This window comes from Pistacia vera, unplaced genomic scaffold (assembly GCF_008641045.1).
Source record: "Pistacia vera cultivar Batoury unplaced genomic scaffold, PisVer_v2 Contig691, whole genome shotgun sequence".
Classification (NCBI taxonomy): domain Eukaryota; kingdom Viridiplantae; phylum Streptophyta; class Magnoliopsida; order Sapindales; family Anacardiaceae; genus Pistacia; species Pistacia vera.
The window spans coordinates 93945-113113 of NW_022196547.1; the positions used below are offsets into that span (position 1 = coordinate 93945).

Genomic DNA, 19169 nt, shown 5'->3' on the forward strand with positions numbered 1-19169 from the left:
AATGGCTCTAGTTTCAAAAGCATATTGCATTACTTTGTATTGGATCCTATAAATGGCTGCTATAGGAATGGTTCCTCGTTTTAATTCATAACCAAATGTTGTAATATTCAAAGTTAAAACATCTAGCATATTATGGTCATCTAAACAAACTGTGAAATCAGGATAACAAGTGAAATAAATTGGTCCATTGGACAAGCTGGATTCTATTGTTCCTAACAGAGAATCTCTTAAACAAGCAAAGATGGCAGTGTCCATGCCTTCAATGCTAAAAGGTTTGATTCCTATTTGGACTAATCCTATATGAAGATAATTATAATTTTTTTTTTGTATTTTTCAACCATTTCATTAGATAATAACCTAGTTATTTGAGTTGAATTGTTTACCTTAAGGGTCTTTGTTTCTGTTTTAATTATGTATTTTGATTTGTTTAAAGGGTTTACTCTATTGAGACTTGATAATTTTCCTTCTTTGTAAACATCTGTTATAGAAATTTTGGGAATGTTTCATTTATCAAAATGTTTTTAAAAATCTTGAGGTCTTATGATCTGTTTATCTTTTTGTGCACAAGCTTAACTTGTTTCAATTATGTTGTTATTTTGATTTATACAAATATCTTCTTGATGAACAATTTGTTCATCTCTAGTATTCAAACTGGAAGTAGACATTGATCTAGAAAAGTTTTTCATTTTTTAATCACCTATTTCTTTCCTTACAGTGGTTGATCTAAGGGACTTACAACGGTTACATCCTACAACCCTACACAACCCAAAAGGACTCGGTACTCAAAATAATTAATAAACAAAATTTTAACAATCCTAAATCTCAGCCTCCTCCTTGGCTCTGATAACAGAGGGAACCCGGGATCATATATGCCGGAGGAGATATGCAGAAATCTTAAAACTTATATAAAATCTTCATATATGTGAACTATGAACTGCAACTATTGTAAGAGGTCTAATCAGTATACCTGTTCAAGTAGTATTATTCTTTACATATTCAGCAACTAGAATTTTAGTTGCCGTTCATTTACGTTTTCAACGTTATTATTTACAAAAATGAATTCGAAAATAAAAATAAGAAATTTAATTTTGTACTTTTAGAATTTGAAAATGCGTTCATTATTGTTTTCTAATAGTATTAAAAATGAAAATAGAAAATATGTGTTCACTAGTAATAATGTAAAAACACATTTATGACAAGTGATAACTTTTATATGTGTAAAAAATAAAAGGTAATTNGCGGTAGTGGCCGGCTGTCCGTATTTGACATTGGGTTGGGGGTGTTTTTGTTAACTTTTAAGATTTTATTATAGGGGGTGTTTTGTAAAGAAACAAATATAGGGGGTATTTTATTAATTTATAAATCCTACATCGTAATACCCGCCCAATTCAACTTTTTTTTTTACTTTTTTCAAAAAACTTTTCCCAAAAACACCCAATTGTGAACCAAACGGAGCCAAAATGTTTTTAAAAATCTTGAGGTCTTATGACCTGTTTATCTTTTTATGCACAAGCTTAACTTGTTTCAATTATGTTGTTATTTTGATTTATACAAATCTCTTCTTGATAAACAATTTGTTCATCTCTAGTATTCAAATTGGAAGTAGACATTGATCTAAAAAAGTTTTCTATTTTTTTGTCACATATTTCTTTCCCTGCAGTGGTTGATCTAAGGGACTTACAACAGTTACATCCTACAGCGCTACACAACCCAAAAGGACTCGTACTCAAAATAATTAATAAACAAAATTTTAACTATCCTAAATCCCAGCCTTCTCCTTGGCTCTGATAGCAGAGGGAACCCAGGATCATATATGCCGGAGATATGCAGAAATCTTAAAACTTATATAAAATCTTCATATATGTGAACTATTGTAAGAGGTCTAATCAGTACACTTGTTCAAGTAGCATTACTCTTTACATATTCAGCAACTAGAATTTTAGGTGCCGTTCATTTACGTTTTCAACGTTATTATTTACAAAAATGAATTCGAAAATAAAAATAAGAAGTTTAATTTTGTACTTTTAGAATTTGAAAATGCGTTCATTATTGTTTTCTAATAGTATTAAAAATGAAAATAGAAAATATGTGTTCACTAGTAATAATGTAAAAACACATTTATGACAAGTGATAACTTTTATATGTGTAAAAAATAAAAGGTAATTGACATTTTTCATTTTTTAAATAATAAAAAATTACACATAATGTTAATTAAAAGAAATAAATAAAAAAAAATTCACTTTTAATCTTGACACAATTAATTTATAATCTTGAAAAGTAAATGAACGGTACTCTCCCACTTCCTGAACCGATAGACTTGCCCATGGAAGATTTTTCCCTGGGGGTCATATACTATGTTGTCGGGGTATGAGATGATTGCATCTGAGAATTGTTGGTCTTTCCCAGTTTGGCAAGCGGGTGTCATTTCGAAGGTTGCTGCCTTCTTGTGGCTGGCTCTGAAGGCTAAGGTGCTCACTTGTGACAGACTTACTAGATGTGGGATTAGAGTAGGCAGAGGCGATCTTGTAGAGGGCAACTGTACCGGTAGGCAAGCGTTGAGTTATAATAATCTAACTGAAAGTTGATCTTTCCCGGTCATATAAGACTATTGAACTGTAAGTTCAAAAGTTTTACACTTATATATAATTAAGAAATAGAACAAAACAAATCTTATAATCAAAATTAAAAATTTGTAAATTACATAACATTAAACATAATTTTTTTTTTAAAAAGCTCCATTTTATGAAGAAAAATAAATAAATAAAAATAGGATTGAAAAGAAAAGTAACAACTTTTGAGAAAAATAAAAAATAAAAATGGAAGAGATAAGCTTGCAAATATTGGAACAAGAAGAAAAATGGTACACTAAATTTGAAAATTTCTGACTCCTTCAGCCTGCACTCTGACACAGGGTTTAATTTAAATATGCGTAAAACACCTTTTACATTGTTTTCTGTTTTGCTCCAATTTTCCTTATATATCATTCACCTTATTTTCTCCGTTTTTGCATTCTGAAACCAATTTTGCAAAGTGCACAAGTCCCCCACATTTTCCCAAAAGCAAGAATGAAAATTTTGGGTTCAAAAAGACAAAACCGGAAACGAACGGCCCCAATTTTAGCCGGAAAGAGAAATTCTACTTTTCTTAAAGTCATTAAATAAAGAAAATTTTATACAATTTATTAGTTGATTATTTACCATACATATATTTGTGCAATTTAAATAACTCCTACTAATAAAGTATATTTTCTGCTATTTAGGTAACTCCTAAAAATATAGTATATTAATTATTTGTTGCGTGGTATGCCATGAAGCTCAGTCCATCTTTCTGTAGTCTTCTTCATGCACACAAACAAATAGAGCAAACACCTATTAATTTTGACTTTAACGAGAAACAGTATGGTGAAACTTTTCGATGAATTTCATTTCACACCGATACATTATACAAAATAGATGGGTATCGAGAATGCATACACCAAGAATATTGAATGATGCAGCTTCGCCAACATTGATAAACAAGGAAATCGATTGGGTAAGTTATGCTATAACATTAACAATGTAGAAATGAGAAATGAACTACATTCAATACATACAAAGGCCATATACATGATAAAATATAATCATATTCTACAGCTGACTTGGCTTTGATTGTACATCCCCCCCACTTTTTTTACCACTGTATTCTTCGTGCCATATTGACCCAAAATACCTTACAAGAAGAAGGTCGACCCAGCTAGCCGCATCAAACCTTAAGCTTCTTCTATAGATCAGTGCAGCCATCTTTTGAGACATGCAACAGTAGTCGTTCAAGCTTCTGGAGGAGTAATTGGATCGGAGGATGGTTCTGCACCATAGTTCCAGAGATCTTTCAACTCCCCTCTCACCAGACCCAATAAAACAATGAGCCCTGATAATGTTAAAAAAGAGGCAGAGCGTTGACTTTAGAAAACAGAAGGTAAACTCAAAAAACGAAGGTAAGCATACATGATATCTGTCTACTTAGCAAATCAGATGATGCCACCTGTCCACGTGAGAATAATACAAATCATTACCTAGTGTACAAGGAACGAGATAGAGGAGTGCCGGTTGACCATGCCCATCCATTAGATATAAACCTAGGTATGTAAGGAAGAGACCTGCAGTGGGAAATATCTCCATCAATATCAACAAGGCACGAAGATGAATTGATATAGTATTTGCATATATTGCAGGTAAGACGGAGCCAACAACATATGGTAGCAGGCATAAAAGTAGAGGCAGAAAGAAAAGCAAATTTAGATTTAGAGGGCCATGTAATAGATGTTTTTCTTTTCCTTTTTTCGAGGTTGCCACAGATGGGGCAAAACCGTTATAAGATTTTGAGAGATAGGCAGATATCAAAGGGTAAAGCTACCCTGGATTATAGTTACTGTTTGTCCATAAAACTACTGCAATAAGAAACAAAAGCCTAGGCATCCATTTTCCACAGAGAAGTATGACAGGGAGAAATTTTAAAATGGTAGAGAAGTGTTAAGACGGAAAGAAGGAACATTTTGTCAAAGTTCAAAATACAGATATTGTCAGAATAATAAGAATACGGTGCAAGGTTTTTGCCCCTCCAATTGTCCATTCTGAAAGTTGATGCAGACATTGAGAGACATCTAATGATTCTAATACTTGTCACATGTAAATGAATGAAGTGAAAGTATTAATCAAATGTGATGCTTCTTGTCACACTCAGACCTAAGTTTACAAAATTAAAATGGACTTTCCTGCCATCAGAGATAGAATACATTAATTTCATCTGCTCAAGCTTAGTGTTTAGCAATTTAGTACTGGAATTTAGTAAGCGTTAAAAAAAAAAGGGGAGCTCTCTTAAGAGTTGATCTCTCTCTCTCCTAACTCCCCTCTTTCTTTTCTTCTCTTACCATTCTACTACCTGTTCATCACCATAGTGACTTTTGTTTCTCTTCTCATAAGACACCGCAACACCAACAAAACCAACACATCTCCACAATTCACATCCACTCAACTGATATCCATTCCTTTTAGACCGAGCCAAGTTCATCAACTTTACTCTCAACAGATTCCCTCACCTCAACCCAGAAAACAAAAACTCAAACTATCCTCAACTCTATGACATTATTCCTCAGTTACGGGACCCAACAACCCGACCGTAAAAAAAACAAAAATAACAGGAAAAAAAAAAAAAAGATAATATACAAAGATACTCACCGAATCCATAGCCAATTGTCAACCAAAGAAAATATCCTTTTAATACACCCTTCTTGTTCGTCTTGTCATATCTGAGAGAACCCAACAAAAAATAAGATACCAAAAAGCACCTAGTTAAAAACAAGGCAAAATCCTTCCAATACAAGCCTAATCACAAATTCAAAAACTCAGGCAACAAAACCGAAACATATTATAAAGTCAAATTCCATCATTTGTGCCTAGCACTCAAGTGGTGACCATCTATGACCGGGAAAACATTTGAATACTGACTTTATACCATACTCAGCCACTTTCTAAACTTTTGTTTGGTAACTTATAACAACCTAACTTTACAAGTTTAAATCCGCACACAGTAACAATTTAAAATTCTGCAATTATGAGTAAATTTCAAGGAAAACAAACTTTCTTAACAACATATATGCACCTTCAACATCTGATTAGTTTTTATTTAAATAATCTAGCACAAAGAAGATAGAAAATAGAATTTGTACGTTACAGCATAGATATACTATTAAGGAATTAGTTTAACTTATACTTTTAAGCATGCAATAATACTGTAATTGCTTTATGTCAATCAACTAAGTATACACACAGCTCAAAATATATCATCCACTTTGCAATTGTGGAATACCAAGTACCATCCATCTTTCCTATACCTGAATTTATCATCATTCTCTCTCCAACTAACAAATCACTTTTCAAAGCATTAAAAATTGCTTTGTGTTCGTGCTATACAAGTTGCCCTGTATAGGAAGCTCCCTAGTGTTTTTTTTTTTTTTTTTTTTTTTTTCATAGTTCCTGCTTTATCTTTCTGTCTTTATTTATCTACCCTCTAATTGTATAATATGTGCATGTTTGCTTGATTTTCATGTCTGTTGCAATATACACAAATTGCAATCAGAGCTGTATGCTAAAAATTCACAGGGTTTTTAATGCCTCTTTCTTTCTGGCTAAAGTAAAACATATCATGGAGCTTCCAAAACCATATCATGGAGCTTCCAAAGCTCCAAAAATTCTACACTATGCGGAATACATGCTCAATCTGATAATTAGTGTATACAGTATATAAAATACCTGTATGCGAAAGAAATTAGCAAACCAGGGAACAGAATGTCCCCAAATCCAATCATATCATAGCCACCCCAAGGGTCAAATAGTCGAGGTACTCTCAAAAGCATGGGAATGGATTCTCCACCACTGTTGTCACCCCGAGCAACCTATATAAGAAAGGTTGTTTAAAAACATAAATCAACCAAGAAATATTTTGAGGCTTTTTTATATTAAAAAAAAAATAGATCTACCCATCTATCATAATATCCAAATTCATCAAACAATTTTACACAAAAAAGGAATAATACAACTTACCGCAATCATAACACTTTCGTGAAATATTAACGGTGATATGAAGACCCAAAAGATGTCGTAAACAAACGCACAGCAAAGAAGTACAGAAGCAACCTGAGTTATGATAATACAATCAGGGCACAGGTGCAGGATATGAGTCCTCAATTTAGAACAAACTAAACAAGCATACCTTGATATTAGGTAATCGTGCAATCTGCAAAACTGTTATCATCAAACAGATACCCTGCCAACAGAAATATTATTTTCAGGTAAAAAGAATGGAGGAAAGTGGAAGTATATTCCATTCAGTTCTGGAAGCCATAAGACAGCTAATAGAAAGCATAATAAAGCCTCAAGTAAATAGTAGTAATGTAAAATAAAACCTACATAAGGTAACTACTGTCTATTAATAATTTGTCTAAAATGATATAAGTTTTATGATCCTTTCTTTGGCATTATTAAAATGTAATAAGTCTCCCTAATTTGATATATATATATTGACAATACATCATTTCTTTTGACTTCCAGGGTTTTTCATTTCTTTTCTATAAAAATGGTAAACAATTGCTCCAAAAATAAAGAAAAAAAATTGATGAATGTTTAAGAAAATCAAAAAGTAATAAGAAAAAGGACAAGAAAAAGGAACCCCACAATATAATGAATCTATCGTAAGTCTTTCATTCCAAGAAACAACTCCTCGCAGAATCAACTATCAGTAATGCTTAAATAAATGGACTTACATTCACCTCCAACATAACAATGACTATGACTGCCACCCAACCATTTGACTGACAGATTAACAAACATAATGGGAACCCTTTTCAATTTCAAAGCATAATAGGCATCATTAGCATTAGTTCATGAGTGCAAAGATATTATATAAGATGTTATTTTCCAATCCAACCACATATATTGGAATAAAAAGAGGAAAGATTCCAGCAAATAGGAGAAAAAATTATTTTTTCATGTTAAAGACCACAGAATGGCTTCTGCCGTTACTGACACCTAAAAAATTAACCAAAAGTAAACTGCCTTATCTGATACGGGAGCAAATCCACCAAAACTAGGTTTACAGAAGGAAAATATGAAAATTAGAAACACTAGGAGAATATAATGTATAGTCATAGATTTCACACGGGCCAATTAAGTCAAAAGAACTCATTTAATCCTCTGGACTAGAATCAATATTGGCAGGCAACAATACAGAAGTGAAGAGGACGAGAGATCTCACAGTCAAAGACAGCAGATAAGGCTATCACATAGTATTCGTATAGAAATAAAATAAAATAAAATAATGGACCTAGCACATAATTGAGACTTACAAGAATATCTTGGCCAGCCCACGAATATGAGGCCTGCCTATGTACAGCCCAGACAACAGCAAATGCCACGCAGAACATTAAGACCACAAGTGATAGAATAGAAACCTCATCAAACAGAGGCAAATTCACCATCTTCCGACCGCAATTTCTACATTTCCTGCATAGCAATGAAATGTGTATATAAACAAGGAATGACAAGAAACATGTTTTCCTTATTAAAAATTGGCAATGAAACCCCAGAACTACTAATATAACCAACAACTTGATAGATATGAAAGCAAGAAGAAGAAGATTGCACATACCTCAACACTAGGGTTACTATACAATTATGCATTCCCTGAAAACAAAAACTACTTGATGAGCACGACACATTCATTGTTACAGAATATTACCACCAAATGAAATAGAATAAGGAAATTCAATTTGTATATGAATGCCGGAATGAATTGGGCACAGAAAATCATTCTTATTCACTTGAAAAGAAAATTGCATCCCAAATTTACATTTAAAAAGACTAAAGGGCTCCCAAACACTTGGTGCCCAACCCATACCCTGCCGAACACGACTAATGACAAACCTCAGTTTCCACCACCATTGTATGATAAACTAGAAGTTTTATCCAATCCATTTTCCATTGACAAGAACTAACAATAACTCACATATACTGAATCCACCCAGCTTCAAGGCAACTTCGAAAATGAGAAATCATATCAATAAAAAAAGGAAGGAAAAAAAAAAAGTTAACAGTAAAATTATACCTGCCTGCAGTTTCAAAATCATAAGTTAACCTCCAGGTCAACTTAAGCCAATAAACAACTCAAGCTGAGAACCAAACCCTTCAAATATATTTGGTTCCCCAAAAAAAGAGACAAAAACCTGAGCTAACTTTATACTCACATCTCATCACAACACCAGACTACCAATTATTGTTGGAGATGATATCATAAAAAAGCGATGTTAAAATTAAAAGAAATATCCACACAACATAAGGATCAAGGTAGTGAGCCATGACAAGTATACCAGCGACATTCAAATTATCCTACTCTTATTTGAATAAGTTATTCCACAAACTAGTAACTAAATGAGCAAATTGATGGACTTTTATCATGGTCCATAAACATCAATCCACCAGTCACATTTGGTATGCTTTACTAAAAATGATATCACCCATTTAATAATGTTTCGATGAAACTACTGTGCAAACATTATTTCATTCAAGTAACAAAAAATTGAATAGAGCATTATGGGGGGAACAAAAAAGCATTACCTCAACACCGCCAATGCAGAAGAGCACAATTAGCAGCCAGACAAACCAAGATGACATGAAAAAGTAAAGTAGAACCAGGAAAGTGGATGCTGTTATGATAAAAAATATAGCACCCTTTGCACTGATATCAAGGACTTCCTTCTCAGAATCATCTCTGTCTGATGGAACGGTTGGAGATTCCTAAACAATGAAAGAAATGACACCTTAAGTCACACAACCCTCATTACTGGAAAATGTTTTTACAATGATTCAGGAATCAAAATATAAAAAAAAAATTAAATAAAATAAGAAACAATAATAAACATGAAAGGTGAATTATCATAACAGACACCCAAGAAAAGACAAAAGAATCTCAAATTGACAAGTAGATTGAAAATGGGAAGTTATTCAGATTATACGCATTAATCCATATCTAACAAAAGTCAGAAATGGAAACCATAATTCTATATGCACATTTGCGCTTACAACTAAAAGACAGATGGCTTACAGCAAGGTCAACCAAATTGCTAGTTTGAAAAAAATAGAATGCAGTATTACCATTTATATCAGGCCTAGGCCTAGAATAAATTCAGGAAGCGTGGTAACATAAGTCAGTCTGGGAAGTGGGGGGCAGGGGGAGGAGGAAAACTTTGACTGCTTGCCTAAGAAAGACAAACCTCAATATCAAAAGGGTTCTTCCACTGAAACCAGACATTAACTTTTTGGGCAACTCAGAGCTAATAAGTCTGCCCTAAAATAACCATAATCTTCAAAATGTCATAAACTTCATGTAAACAACATAGAATCAACTAACAGTATATGAAACATGCTTCAGATGCTGCTCCAGACTAATCACAAATGTATTTAACATCTTCTACTAAAATGTAAATTTAGAAATATGCTATAATGGCAATCAAAAAGTACTTGCAAATTATTTAACTAAATTATTAGTATCATAATAGGTTCATCACTAATGTTTTTGATGGATAAAACCAATAACGGAACAGCCAGGGGAATTAACTCAGGTACACAAGAAACATATAATAAAGGCCAGACGTGAACAAGGAAAGGGACTGGAAGGAGAATCCAAAACATAAAAATTAATAAATATTTGTAATAAAGGTTACAAGAAAATGAAAGGAAAGGAAAACTACAGCTAGATCCTATAGCAAATAAGTAAGTCTGAAGAAAAGCAGATTCAAGATCTCCTAAGTGAAGTCCTGTCCTCACAGCCCAATTTGTGTTTCATATCAAATCCATACCAACTCATGAAAGTCTCATGACATAAAATCAAGTAAACCCAAAACCACCAAGATAAACATAACAGAAGATAGCCAGTGATTCTTCATTACACTAGCACATGAAACACAGTTTACCATATATGCTTCCCTCAACAAGGTTACCAACTGTTAATCTTTTCAAGCGTGATGTCAATGTAAAGAACATTACTTTGGAAGGTAAAAATACATATGTAATTATATACAGTAACTTATAACAGAGGTTATTTAAATATTAAAAAAGACTATAGTTAATTTTAAGTAGTCTAAGGCCCATCAGTGAGGTAATGTTGGTCAAAGGTTGGCACAGACTTCAGTTAAAACGCACAGTCAGACCACCAATCACCATGAACTTCAAGAAACAAGAATGAACAGTGAGATAATATGCATTATCCATCATTATGAATATCTGGGAAAGCAATACCAGAAGGTGCAATGCTAATCATGAACATTTGAAACGAAATACCTATGCAGCAATCAACAATTTTAGATGAACTAAATCAACCTGCTATTGTCATGAAAAAATAGTTTTGAATACAATCAAGCTCCCTGTAAAACATGCCAATAATTGCATGAGGCAGGCCACCCAGACATAGAAATTAGTTATGAACACCAAAGGGGGATAAAGGGCTGAGTGGTACACCTTTGGCGATATTTCATTATAGCGTTCGTCAGTATGCTCATTTGTAAAGTCTGACCAAAGTGAAGCAACAATAATTGTTCCAACAGCCAGTATCCACAACAAAATTACTGAGAAGTCTATAACTGGACGATTTGGGGCATATAATAACAGTTCAACTGCATTAGAACATCATATAGTCAGTCATAAATAATCATCCAATAAAAATAAGCCTATGAATTTAAATATATTTTCAAACAAGGCACGAAAGCAAATATAGGTGGAAAGCAAACTCCTTATAACAAAAACATATGCACAATCATTATAAAATAATGAATGTGATAGTAATTTGTTACAAAGATTCCTCAACATCACTAGCACCTTTAATAGTGTAAAAATATTCTTTTTTTTTTTTTTTTTTTTTTTTATGAGGGGCGAGGGCAGGTGGAGTCAATCCAAGAAAGATGGTAAGTGTCAAGTCCCTGAATCTCAAGAAGTAATGTAAATAGAACTCCTCACTACATATTTTCCCGAAGAACAACATAATTAAGTTACCGTAAAATATATACATAAACTGCTCAGAAATGGTTTTTTTTTTTCTCTGATATCTTTGGTTAAGTAGAGGCCAAGACAATTCAAGAATAAGACTACAGTACAGTCTGCACACTCAACTATAAAACATCTCCAAAACAATGAAGTTGACACTAACAGTTCCTTCCAAAAGTTCCATTCATATGACGTTAGATTCTCCATCACACTAATAAAAATAATCGCCAGGAAAGCCCACATTTGATTTCATGAAAAGTGTTACATCCCTTTTTCTTAAGAAAAGCAAAAATAATTGTACATATAGAAGATATTAAATGAATTCGAACTTCAAAATGTGCATCCAAGCAAAAACCAAGAGTTGAAAACCCACTGAATGAAGGGGATGGGCACATAAATTGCATACTAACAAGACAATAGAAAACAAAGAGGAGCTACGGATAACTACAATGCATGATATATTAATAGAGAAAGATCACAAGAACTTACTTGAAAGATAAATGGGAATAAAGTTTGACAATATTTCAAGAACTCAAATGCCTCACCTCTTTGTTTGTTCACAAGAGATTTGTTGAGAGCATCTCCTCTTGACTTTGGAATCATCAAAACAGGGATCGAGATATTTAGAGAAGTATCATTTTCAGAACAAACCATCTTGTAAAGATCTGGAAAGGTAAAAAAAACAGGGCAGAAATTCATTTTCAACTCATCCATCATGTTCACAAGATACACTATCTAACATCACAGTTAAATAAAATAAATAAAATTTTAACCTTCTTTGTCATTTATCACAACCAAAGCAGCAGCACCTCCTGACTGTGCCACTTCTGCTTTAGTAGTAAAGGAGCAATCACCACGTATAGACAAGGCAACTGAACCAGATAGCTGCAAAATAGCAAGAAAAAACAGAGTAGAAATTCAAATTTAGATTCATTAAGCCAAATTAAGCAAATGATTTTTAAGGAATACATATTTATTTACCATTTCCGGAAACATAAAAATCGAGATACAAGTCTCCCATAATTTTGCAAGTTATCTGACAACTTTGGGAAGCTAATAAAGGACATAGTATAAAATCTCTCATAAAGTTAAATCATAGAAACAATTTGAAATTCAAATTCTGGAAAAACAATAAGGATGCGCTTACTATTGTTTTCGTTTCCAATTTTATCCATATTTATGCCCTACTTTATTTGGAAAATGCGTAATACTTGTTCAGTAACCAAATCCCTTTTTCAACAAAAAAAAAAGTAGGAAAAATGGATAATCACATGTATAACTAGAAAATTGAACATACACAAAACATAAAACAGATGTTTGCTATATTTTCATTCTTTACTTTACTGCAAAAATTTCATATTCATCAATAGAAAATGATAGCAAACACATTTTCATTGTTTTCATTTTCAAATACTGTTTTCCATAAAATAATAATGCATTTTCAAATTGTGAGAGCACAAAATCAAACTTATTTTCTTTTTCAAATTCTCTTTTTAGACCAAAATCACCAAACACAATACTGAATGCCACTTAGGCATCTAACTAATGTTTTATAGCAATGGAATAAGTATATTTGGTAAGTTCAACAAAGTACTATCAATGCACAACCTTTGAGGAAGAATTCAAACAGCAGTTTGCTGGATTCGCGAAAACGGCAGTAAGTTTATGCCCCTTTTCAACATCAGACGGCAATGACGATCCAAATCTTGCAGTTAACCCAGAAAAACTTTCACCTTCAACGTTATCAACCCAGTTCTTGACCTTGACCTGGAAAAAGAAATTACACATAGCAGGTATTCTTATACCAAAAAAGTAACCATTGAAAAAGAACTATGCAACGTTAACTAAAAGTTTAGAAGTTACACAAATAACAATTATCTCTGCAACATCACATACTGTACACAATGTTATTTTGATCTCAGACAAACACAACGTTTTGCTACAAATAACTCAACTTGCTTCCAGCATGCAACAATGAAACATCCATAAGTAGGTGCAATAAACTCAACCATAGTTCCCACACGCACATACTCGATCTCCCACTCTTGCAAGAACATCTGGCCATACTTGCAGTTAATTAATGAACTTCTTATTTCTCCCTAATTTATAGGCAGTCTATATGCATGATATCTTCTATTACCGACGCATGGCTCTTCAGATTTTAGTGCAACACAATTTTCACACATTACACCTCATTTATAATCACAAAAAAAGCAAACAACAAAACTGCTCTATCTTCAGTTTGTCCTCACATTTTAACTCGTCACAACTCAATTTCTTCAACAATTTGTTGCAACTACAATCAAGATAAATACGCCACTATGATCTTCAATTAAATCACATATATAATTATATTTAATCAAATCAAGCTAAACTAAAAAATAATATCCTCTAAACTCCATTCAGTTTATATAGTTACGGTTTAGAAGCTATAACTGGTGATACCTAATTTAACGAATCAAAATAAAGAATGTGATAAATTAAATCATAATTAAGAACATCAAGATTACCAATTGAAATTTATTACTACAGCCAGGAGTTTTAGGAGACGAATCATCATCGTCTAGTGAAACGTCATCGGCGATGGCGAATGAGAGAGCGATCAGGAACAAGAAAAAAAGAATCGAGAAATGGCACGCCATGGCCGAATCCAATGAGAAGAAATGGATGAAAATGAATTAATGAAATCAGAATTTAGGGTTTCTGATGGCTGAAGAAAGGTGAGAAATGAGAGACAGGTTTGCTTTTACATCACAATCTGTGTGAGAAGATGAAAAAGACCTCTAGGTAGGAGGAGCGGTTGGTTGGGTTGTAATTATGATTAAGAATCGGTGTCGTTTTGGGAACATGGCCGGTGTTAGTTATGGCTTATCATTCCATCGTTGTTTATAAAGTTAGGAGTGGTTTCGTTGTATAAAAAATAGAGTCAATACAATAGACCCCCTAAGGTTCGATACAACAACACAAATCCTCCTATGGTTTTTTAAATAACACAAATTCCCTTATTGCTAGTAAAACATAAAAAATTCGTTGGAGCATAGACATCATGAGCTTATTTATGAATATTTTCCGAATACCCTCTTAATATTTATTTTAATACTTAAAACTTAATTGAAAGAGATTTCTATTATTTCAAAAACCACAAAAGAATGTTTGTTATTTAATCAAATCTCAGGGGTTATTAATTCTGAAAAATAGTTGAAGTTAATAACAATAATACCCTAAAGTTTAATTCAATAACAAAAAAAATAAAAAATCTATAAATACTAATGGCTTAGTAATGATTTTTTTATGGCAAGTATTAACTTACATACACTTTAACTAATATTTGAAGTCCATTTAACACCCTACATATACTTCATACATCTTCCTTGTAAATTAGATAATAAATCAATGGATTTATGGTTTGTTGAATGGGGCCAAAATCATAAGCATAGTGTATCCTTTTAAAATTATTAATTGAACAGTAATCAAGGTTTTATGTTTTTAATATCCCTATATATGAATTTTAATGTGGGACATCCTAAACTTATCAAATTCTTTGTATTTACAAACCTCTTAAATTCACATAACAATTAATAAGGTTATTAATATTTATCATTAATAACAAACAATATCAAACATCAATTACAATAAGCCACATATACTATCAAATCCAACTCATTAATATATGCTACATCATGACCAATAACATCTAATCAAATGTCAATAATCCACATCAGCACAAATCAAATACAGCCAAGTATAGGACAATTTGCCTACATGGCAAAATGAAGGAATTCTACTTTTTAAAATGACAAGCATATAGTCTATGCCCCAGGATTATATATATATTTTATTTATTAAATATAATAATGTTTATTAGATAATAAAATTAATTTAAAGTAAAAGCTAATGAAACTTTTAAGGGAAATTATATTACATGGCGCTAAATCCAGTGGTGAAAGCTTTAGAATATTCTTGCACTATAGCCATTTCATTTACTCAAGGATTATAATCAAGGTTATGAAAACAAGACCGGATTGGTTGGTCGGACTGATTCTGAAAGGTCTCTTCTGCTCCGTTGCCCTCTTAGTTTCCAGGACGAGGTAACTGCTTCACCTCGCTTGATACTGCGAGGAATTCTTGAAAAAGTGGGGGTGGGTTGGGTGGATGGTGGGGAGGGGGGAGTGGGAGGGGAGGACCAGTGGAGTATAGCTGTCGAAACAAGATAGTGGCTCACGATCTCTCCTCGATTCTATTCGTTGTTTCTTTTGGAAACGGTGTCTGTCCCCATTTCCTCAATCCTGGTTATCTATTTTCTTTTCTCCCATTCGATCAAAATCACGAACAGGGATGCTAGTTGGAGCTCCAGCATTTAACGTGGCTACACCATCTGGAGGAATTGGGCTAGACTCACATGATCTTCAGCTTGCAAGTCTTTCCAAAGCTATGTTTAGGTTCTTACCCCGGCAATAAGTAGAGTTTTGACTCTTCCGACGCATCTGCTACTTTACTATGCTCCATTTGGAACCTTGTTAAGTACGAGGTCGAAGTCTTATCCTTTTCCTGCCTAATGTTGTTGAGGTAGCTTTAGAGCATTAAGAACTTTCTCCTCACTAGGAATTGTTGAAGATAAAGTGCGGCGAGTTGTTGCCAAGAGTGAACAGAGCATATCTAAAGCATGTTGTACCATCTATTCGCATCATCGACTAGAGTCAAGACGAAGCAGCGACATTTAGCAAGGTTTGAGACCTGATGTAATTCCACCAGGTCATTAAAAGCATCCAGATGATCTCGTAGATCACCTCTTCCATTGAACTTGATGTCTGGTACTTTGAAACCTTGCGGCAAAGGTGCTTGATGCACCTTTTTTGAAAACGGGGAGTTAACAACTCCCTTGACTTGATCATCTTGATGAGCTCTAAGGTCGTCAAGTATGTTCTCACCTAATCCAACTAATCATTCAACTAGGGATTTCTCACTAAGCCCAGGTTTGACCTTTGTGCATTAAGATGGGTCCCAAGGTCGGTTGTTCTCTGCGAATCCAAATAAGTGTGGAGATCTGATGCTTGTCCTCTTTGTTCATTTTTCCCAAGCACGTTGGCATGTCAGGATGAGCTATAGTTACTCGGATAATATGTAAGATTCGAGGTAGACTCTTGGCTCTCTCTTACTCAACATGGGTGCATACCGGCATGTCAATTTTGACGTCGGGCTGACATGAAGAATTAACCTCATTTATTTGTGGAAAAGTATTTTGCTTATGGTGTGGGTGTAAGCCGGCATGTTAGGCTTGTTCATCTGCTTGCTCTGGGCAAACTTGCTCTTGGCGATCTTCCCCTTCGCCATTTGGTTGTTTACCTAAGTGCCTACTCATGTTGACTGGGTTTTGCACCTCGTCCATACAGGTACTTTCTGCCTTTCGTCACCTATGGTGGTGCTCGGTTGACGATTAGTGCTTGGCGAACAAGCTATCGTCATTGATAGTCCCAAGTTCCTAGCTTGGAACTCTCAGGGAAGCAGCCTTCCGGCTCTTAGGTCAGTTTCCTTGCAGTTTGTCTTTCATTTCTTTCACCTCTTGTTGAAGGGTTTGGACCGCATTAGTGAGTGCCCTCAACATGTCCATCATCTGGGCATTCTCCAAATTGGATGTTCCTGCTCCTACAGAATCACCAACAGAACAACTAGCAGACGAGTTTACTTGGCTTGCTGATCAACCTCCTGATGGCCAATTTCATTATCACTGGTCTGATTGGCGCTCCAATGATACTTTTGGACGCTCTGGTGCGTACCATCGCTGTGGAGCGGTAGCTGTGGTGGTTGCAACAACTAAGATTGCCAAGGAGAGGCCCTCTTTTTAGCGCTAAAATATTGTTACAAAATCTCGCACAACTAGAATGATCTGATTGACCTCGACAGAATCGAACTAATGGGCGCATGATTAATTAAAATTAGCAAAAAATAACTAAAAACAATAATGCAAAAAATATTTTTAAAATGGTTCTGCAAGTTAACTCTCAAGTCTACGTCTACTATTCTCTTATTGAAGTATTGAGTACAAAAATAATAGTTTCTCTCTGAATTACCCCTTTACCACAATTTGGAGGTGGTTTATATAGTACATGATTGACAACGGTTACAAGAGTTTAATTAGGAATAAATGGTCTAATTTTAGGGAGGTTAATCCCATGATTATAGGCGTTACAATTAAACCAAAATTACTTGATGTAATGCCGAGATTTTCTCCTAATTTTTAGTTGATAATGCTTGCCTTTAAGAGATAAGGCTTATCCGCGACCTAGAAGTCAACTGTTGATCAACTCATTTCATTCTGGTCGTAGTTTGTTTTAACTCAATCGTAGTTCGTGTAAAACCCCTCCCTAATCAAATATTTTCTAAGTATCCCTTGGCCATTGAGAATCTAGAAAAGCACGCCTAGGAAAGAAATTTATTTTAAAATCAGCGACCCTCATTTGATGGTAGCCTAACCGAAGATCAATCTTAGAAAACACCTAAGCTTCCTTTAACTGATCAAACAAGTCATCAATTCTTGGCAATGGATACTTGTTTTTCACCATGATCTTATTAAGCTCCCTATAATCGATACACATTCTCATCGAACCATCTTTTTTCTTGACAAATAAAATAGGGGCTCCCCATGGAGAATGACTGGGTTGAATGAAACCTTTATCCAACAACTCCTGAAGCTGCTTCTTTAACTCTTGTAACTCTACTGGAGCCATTCTATACAAGGCCTTAGATATTGGTGCTGTACCAGGAGCCAACTCTATACAAAACTCTACCTTCATTTCTCTTCAATGACATCACTCCTTACACTTTATAATGGCCACCTCTCGAAATACATGCAAATTGATCATTTTACCCTTCTATTCAAAAAAAGAAAATTCCTTGAAAAAGTAAATTTCATACCTTAGGGCATTGAAATAATAACGCGGGGTTTACAGTTCGCCTTACTCTGATCGTTGCTTCACAAGTTATGCCGGGCTACAACTTAGTCCAGGCTACTGCCTACTCCGAGCTATTGTAAATTACCGCATAACAAAGGATATTAGTAAATTCTAATTCATTAGCTGCGAGGATAATTCACCTGCAAAATAAAATAAAAAAAAACAAATGAAATGTAAAAATGCCAAAATAGTAGGTATCATAGATTACTGTAATATTTTTAATAAAAATAACAACAAATTAAAATTTCTTGAACACGCTTTCCACTTAAACTTGGACTAGAAGTTATAGGATAAAAATTTAGTGGGAGAAATTTACAAGTAACAACAAATTAAAGTTACCTGATCAAATTTAACATATTGCATTATTTTCTTCAAAAGTTGTGTTTGCCACCAATCCTTTTACAGGTATATGTTTTTTTTGGACCTTCAGTCTTCTCCTTGTCTCTGGCATTATGATCGGTGGTTAATAAAATAAGATAGAAAGAAAAAAAAATCTCGACCATATATGATAAATAATATATAGGTGTTATAAGATATTTTAAAGTTCAGATAAGGACAAAATCATAATTCCTATATAAATGAAAATGATAGAATATTCACCAAAATTTGTAGACGCAACTCTGTAAATAAGAAACGTGTCTGAACCCTTGGC

The 19169-nt window shown here is 33.8% G+C and overlaps 1 protein-coding gene across 1 annotated transcript; it reads right to left on the minus strand.

Moving 5' to 3' along the window:
* Positions 1 to 3397: 3397 nt before the first annotated feature.
* On the minus strand, positions 3398 to 14434 carry LOC116113805 (signal peptide peptidase-like 2). The gene is made up of 14 exons (XM_031399968.1): positions 14078 to 14434; positions 13176 to 13334; positions 12341 to 12452; positions 12113 to 12232; positions 11046 to 11200; positions 9147 to 9326; positions 8182 to 8216; positions 7880 to 8036; positions 6748 to 6801; positions 6579 to 6671; positions 6288 to 6430; positions 5214 to 5284; positions 4052 to 4135; positions 3398 to 3906 (listed from the first exon to the last, which is right to left on the minus strand). Exons 1-14 carry the CDS (start codon positions 14207 to 14209, stop codon positions 3806 to 3808), a joined length of 1596 nt encoding a protein of 531 aa, XP_031255828.1. The 5' UTR covers positions 14210 to 14434; the 3' UTR covers positions 3398 to 3805.
* Between the last annotated feature and the right edge of the window lie 4735 nt (positions 14435 to 19169).

Coding starts and splice junctions, on each gene's coding strand:
- LOC116113805 (XM_031399968.1), bottom strand. CDS start 14,209: ATGGCGTGCCATTTCTCGATTCTTTTTTTCTTGTTCCTGATCGCTCTC. Junction 8,217..9,146: donor TCTGCATTGGCGGTGTTGAG/GTAATGCTTTTT, acceptor TTTTGTTTTCAG/GGAATGCATAATTGTATAGT. Junction 4,136..5,213: donor GACAATTGGCTATGGATTCG/GTGAGTATCTTT, acceptor TTCCCACTGCAG/GTCTCTTCCTTACATACCTA.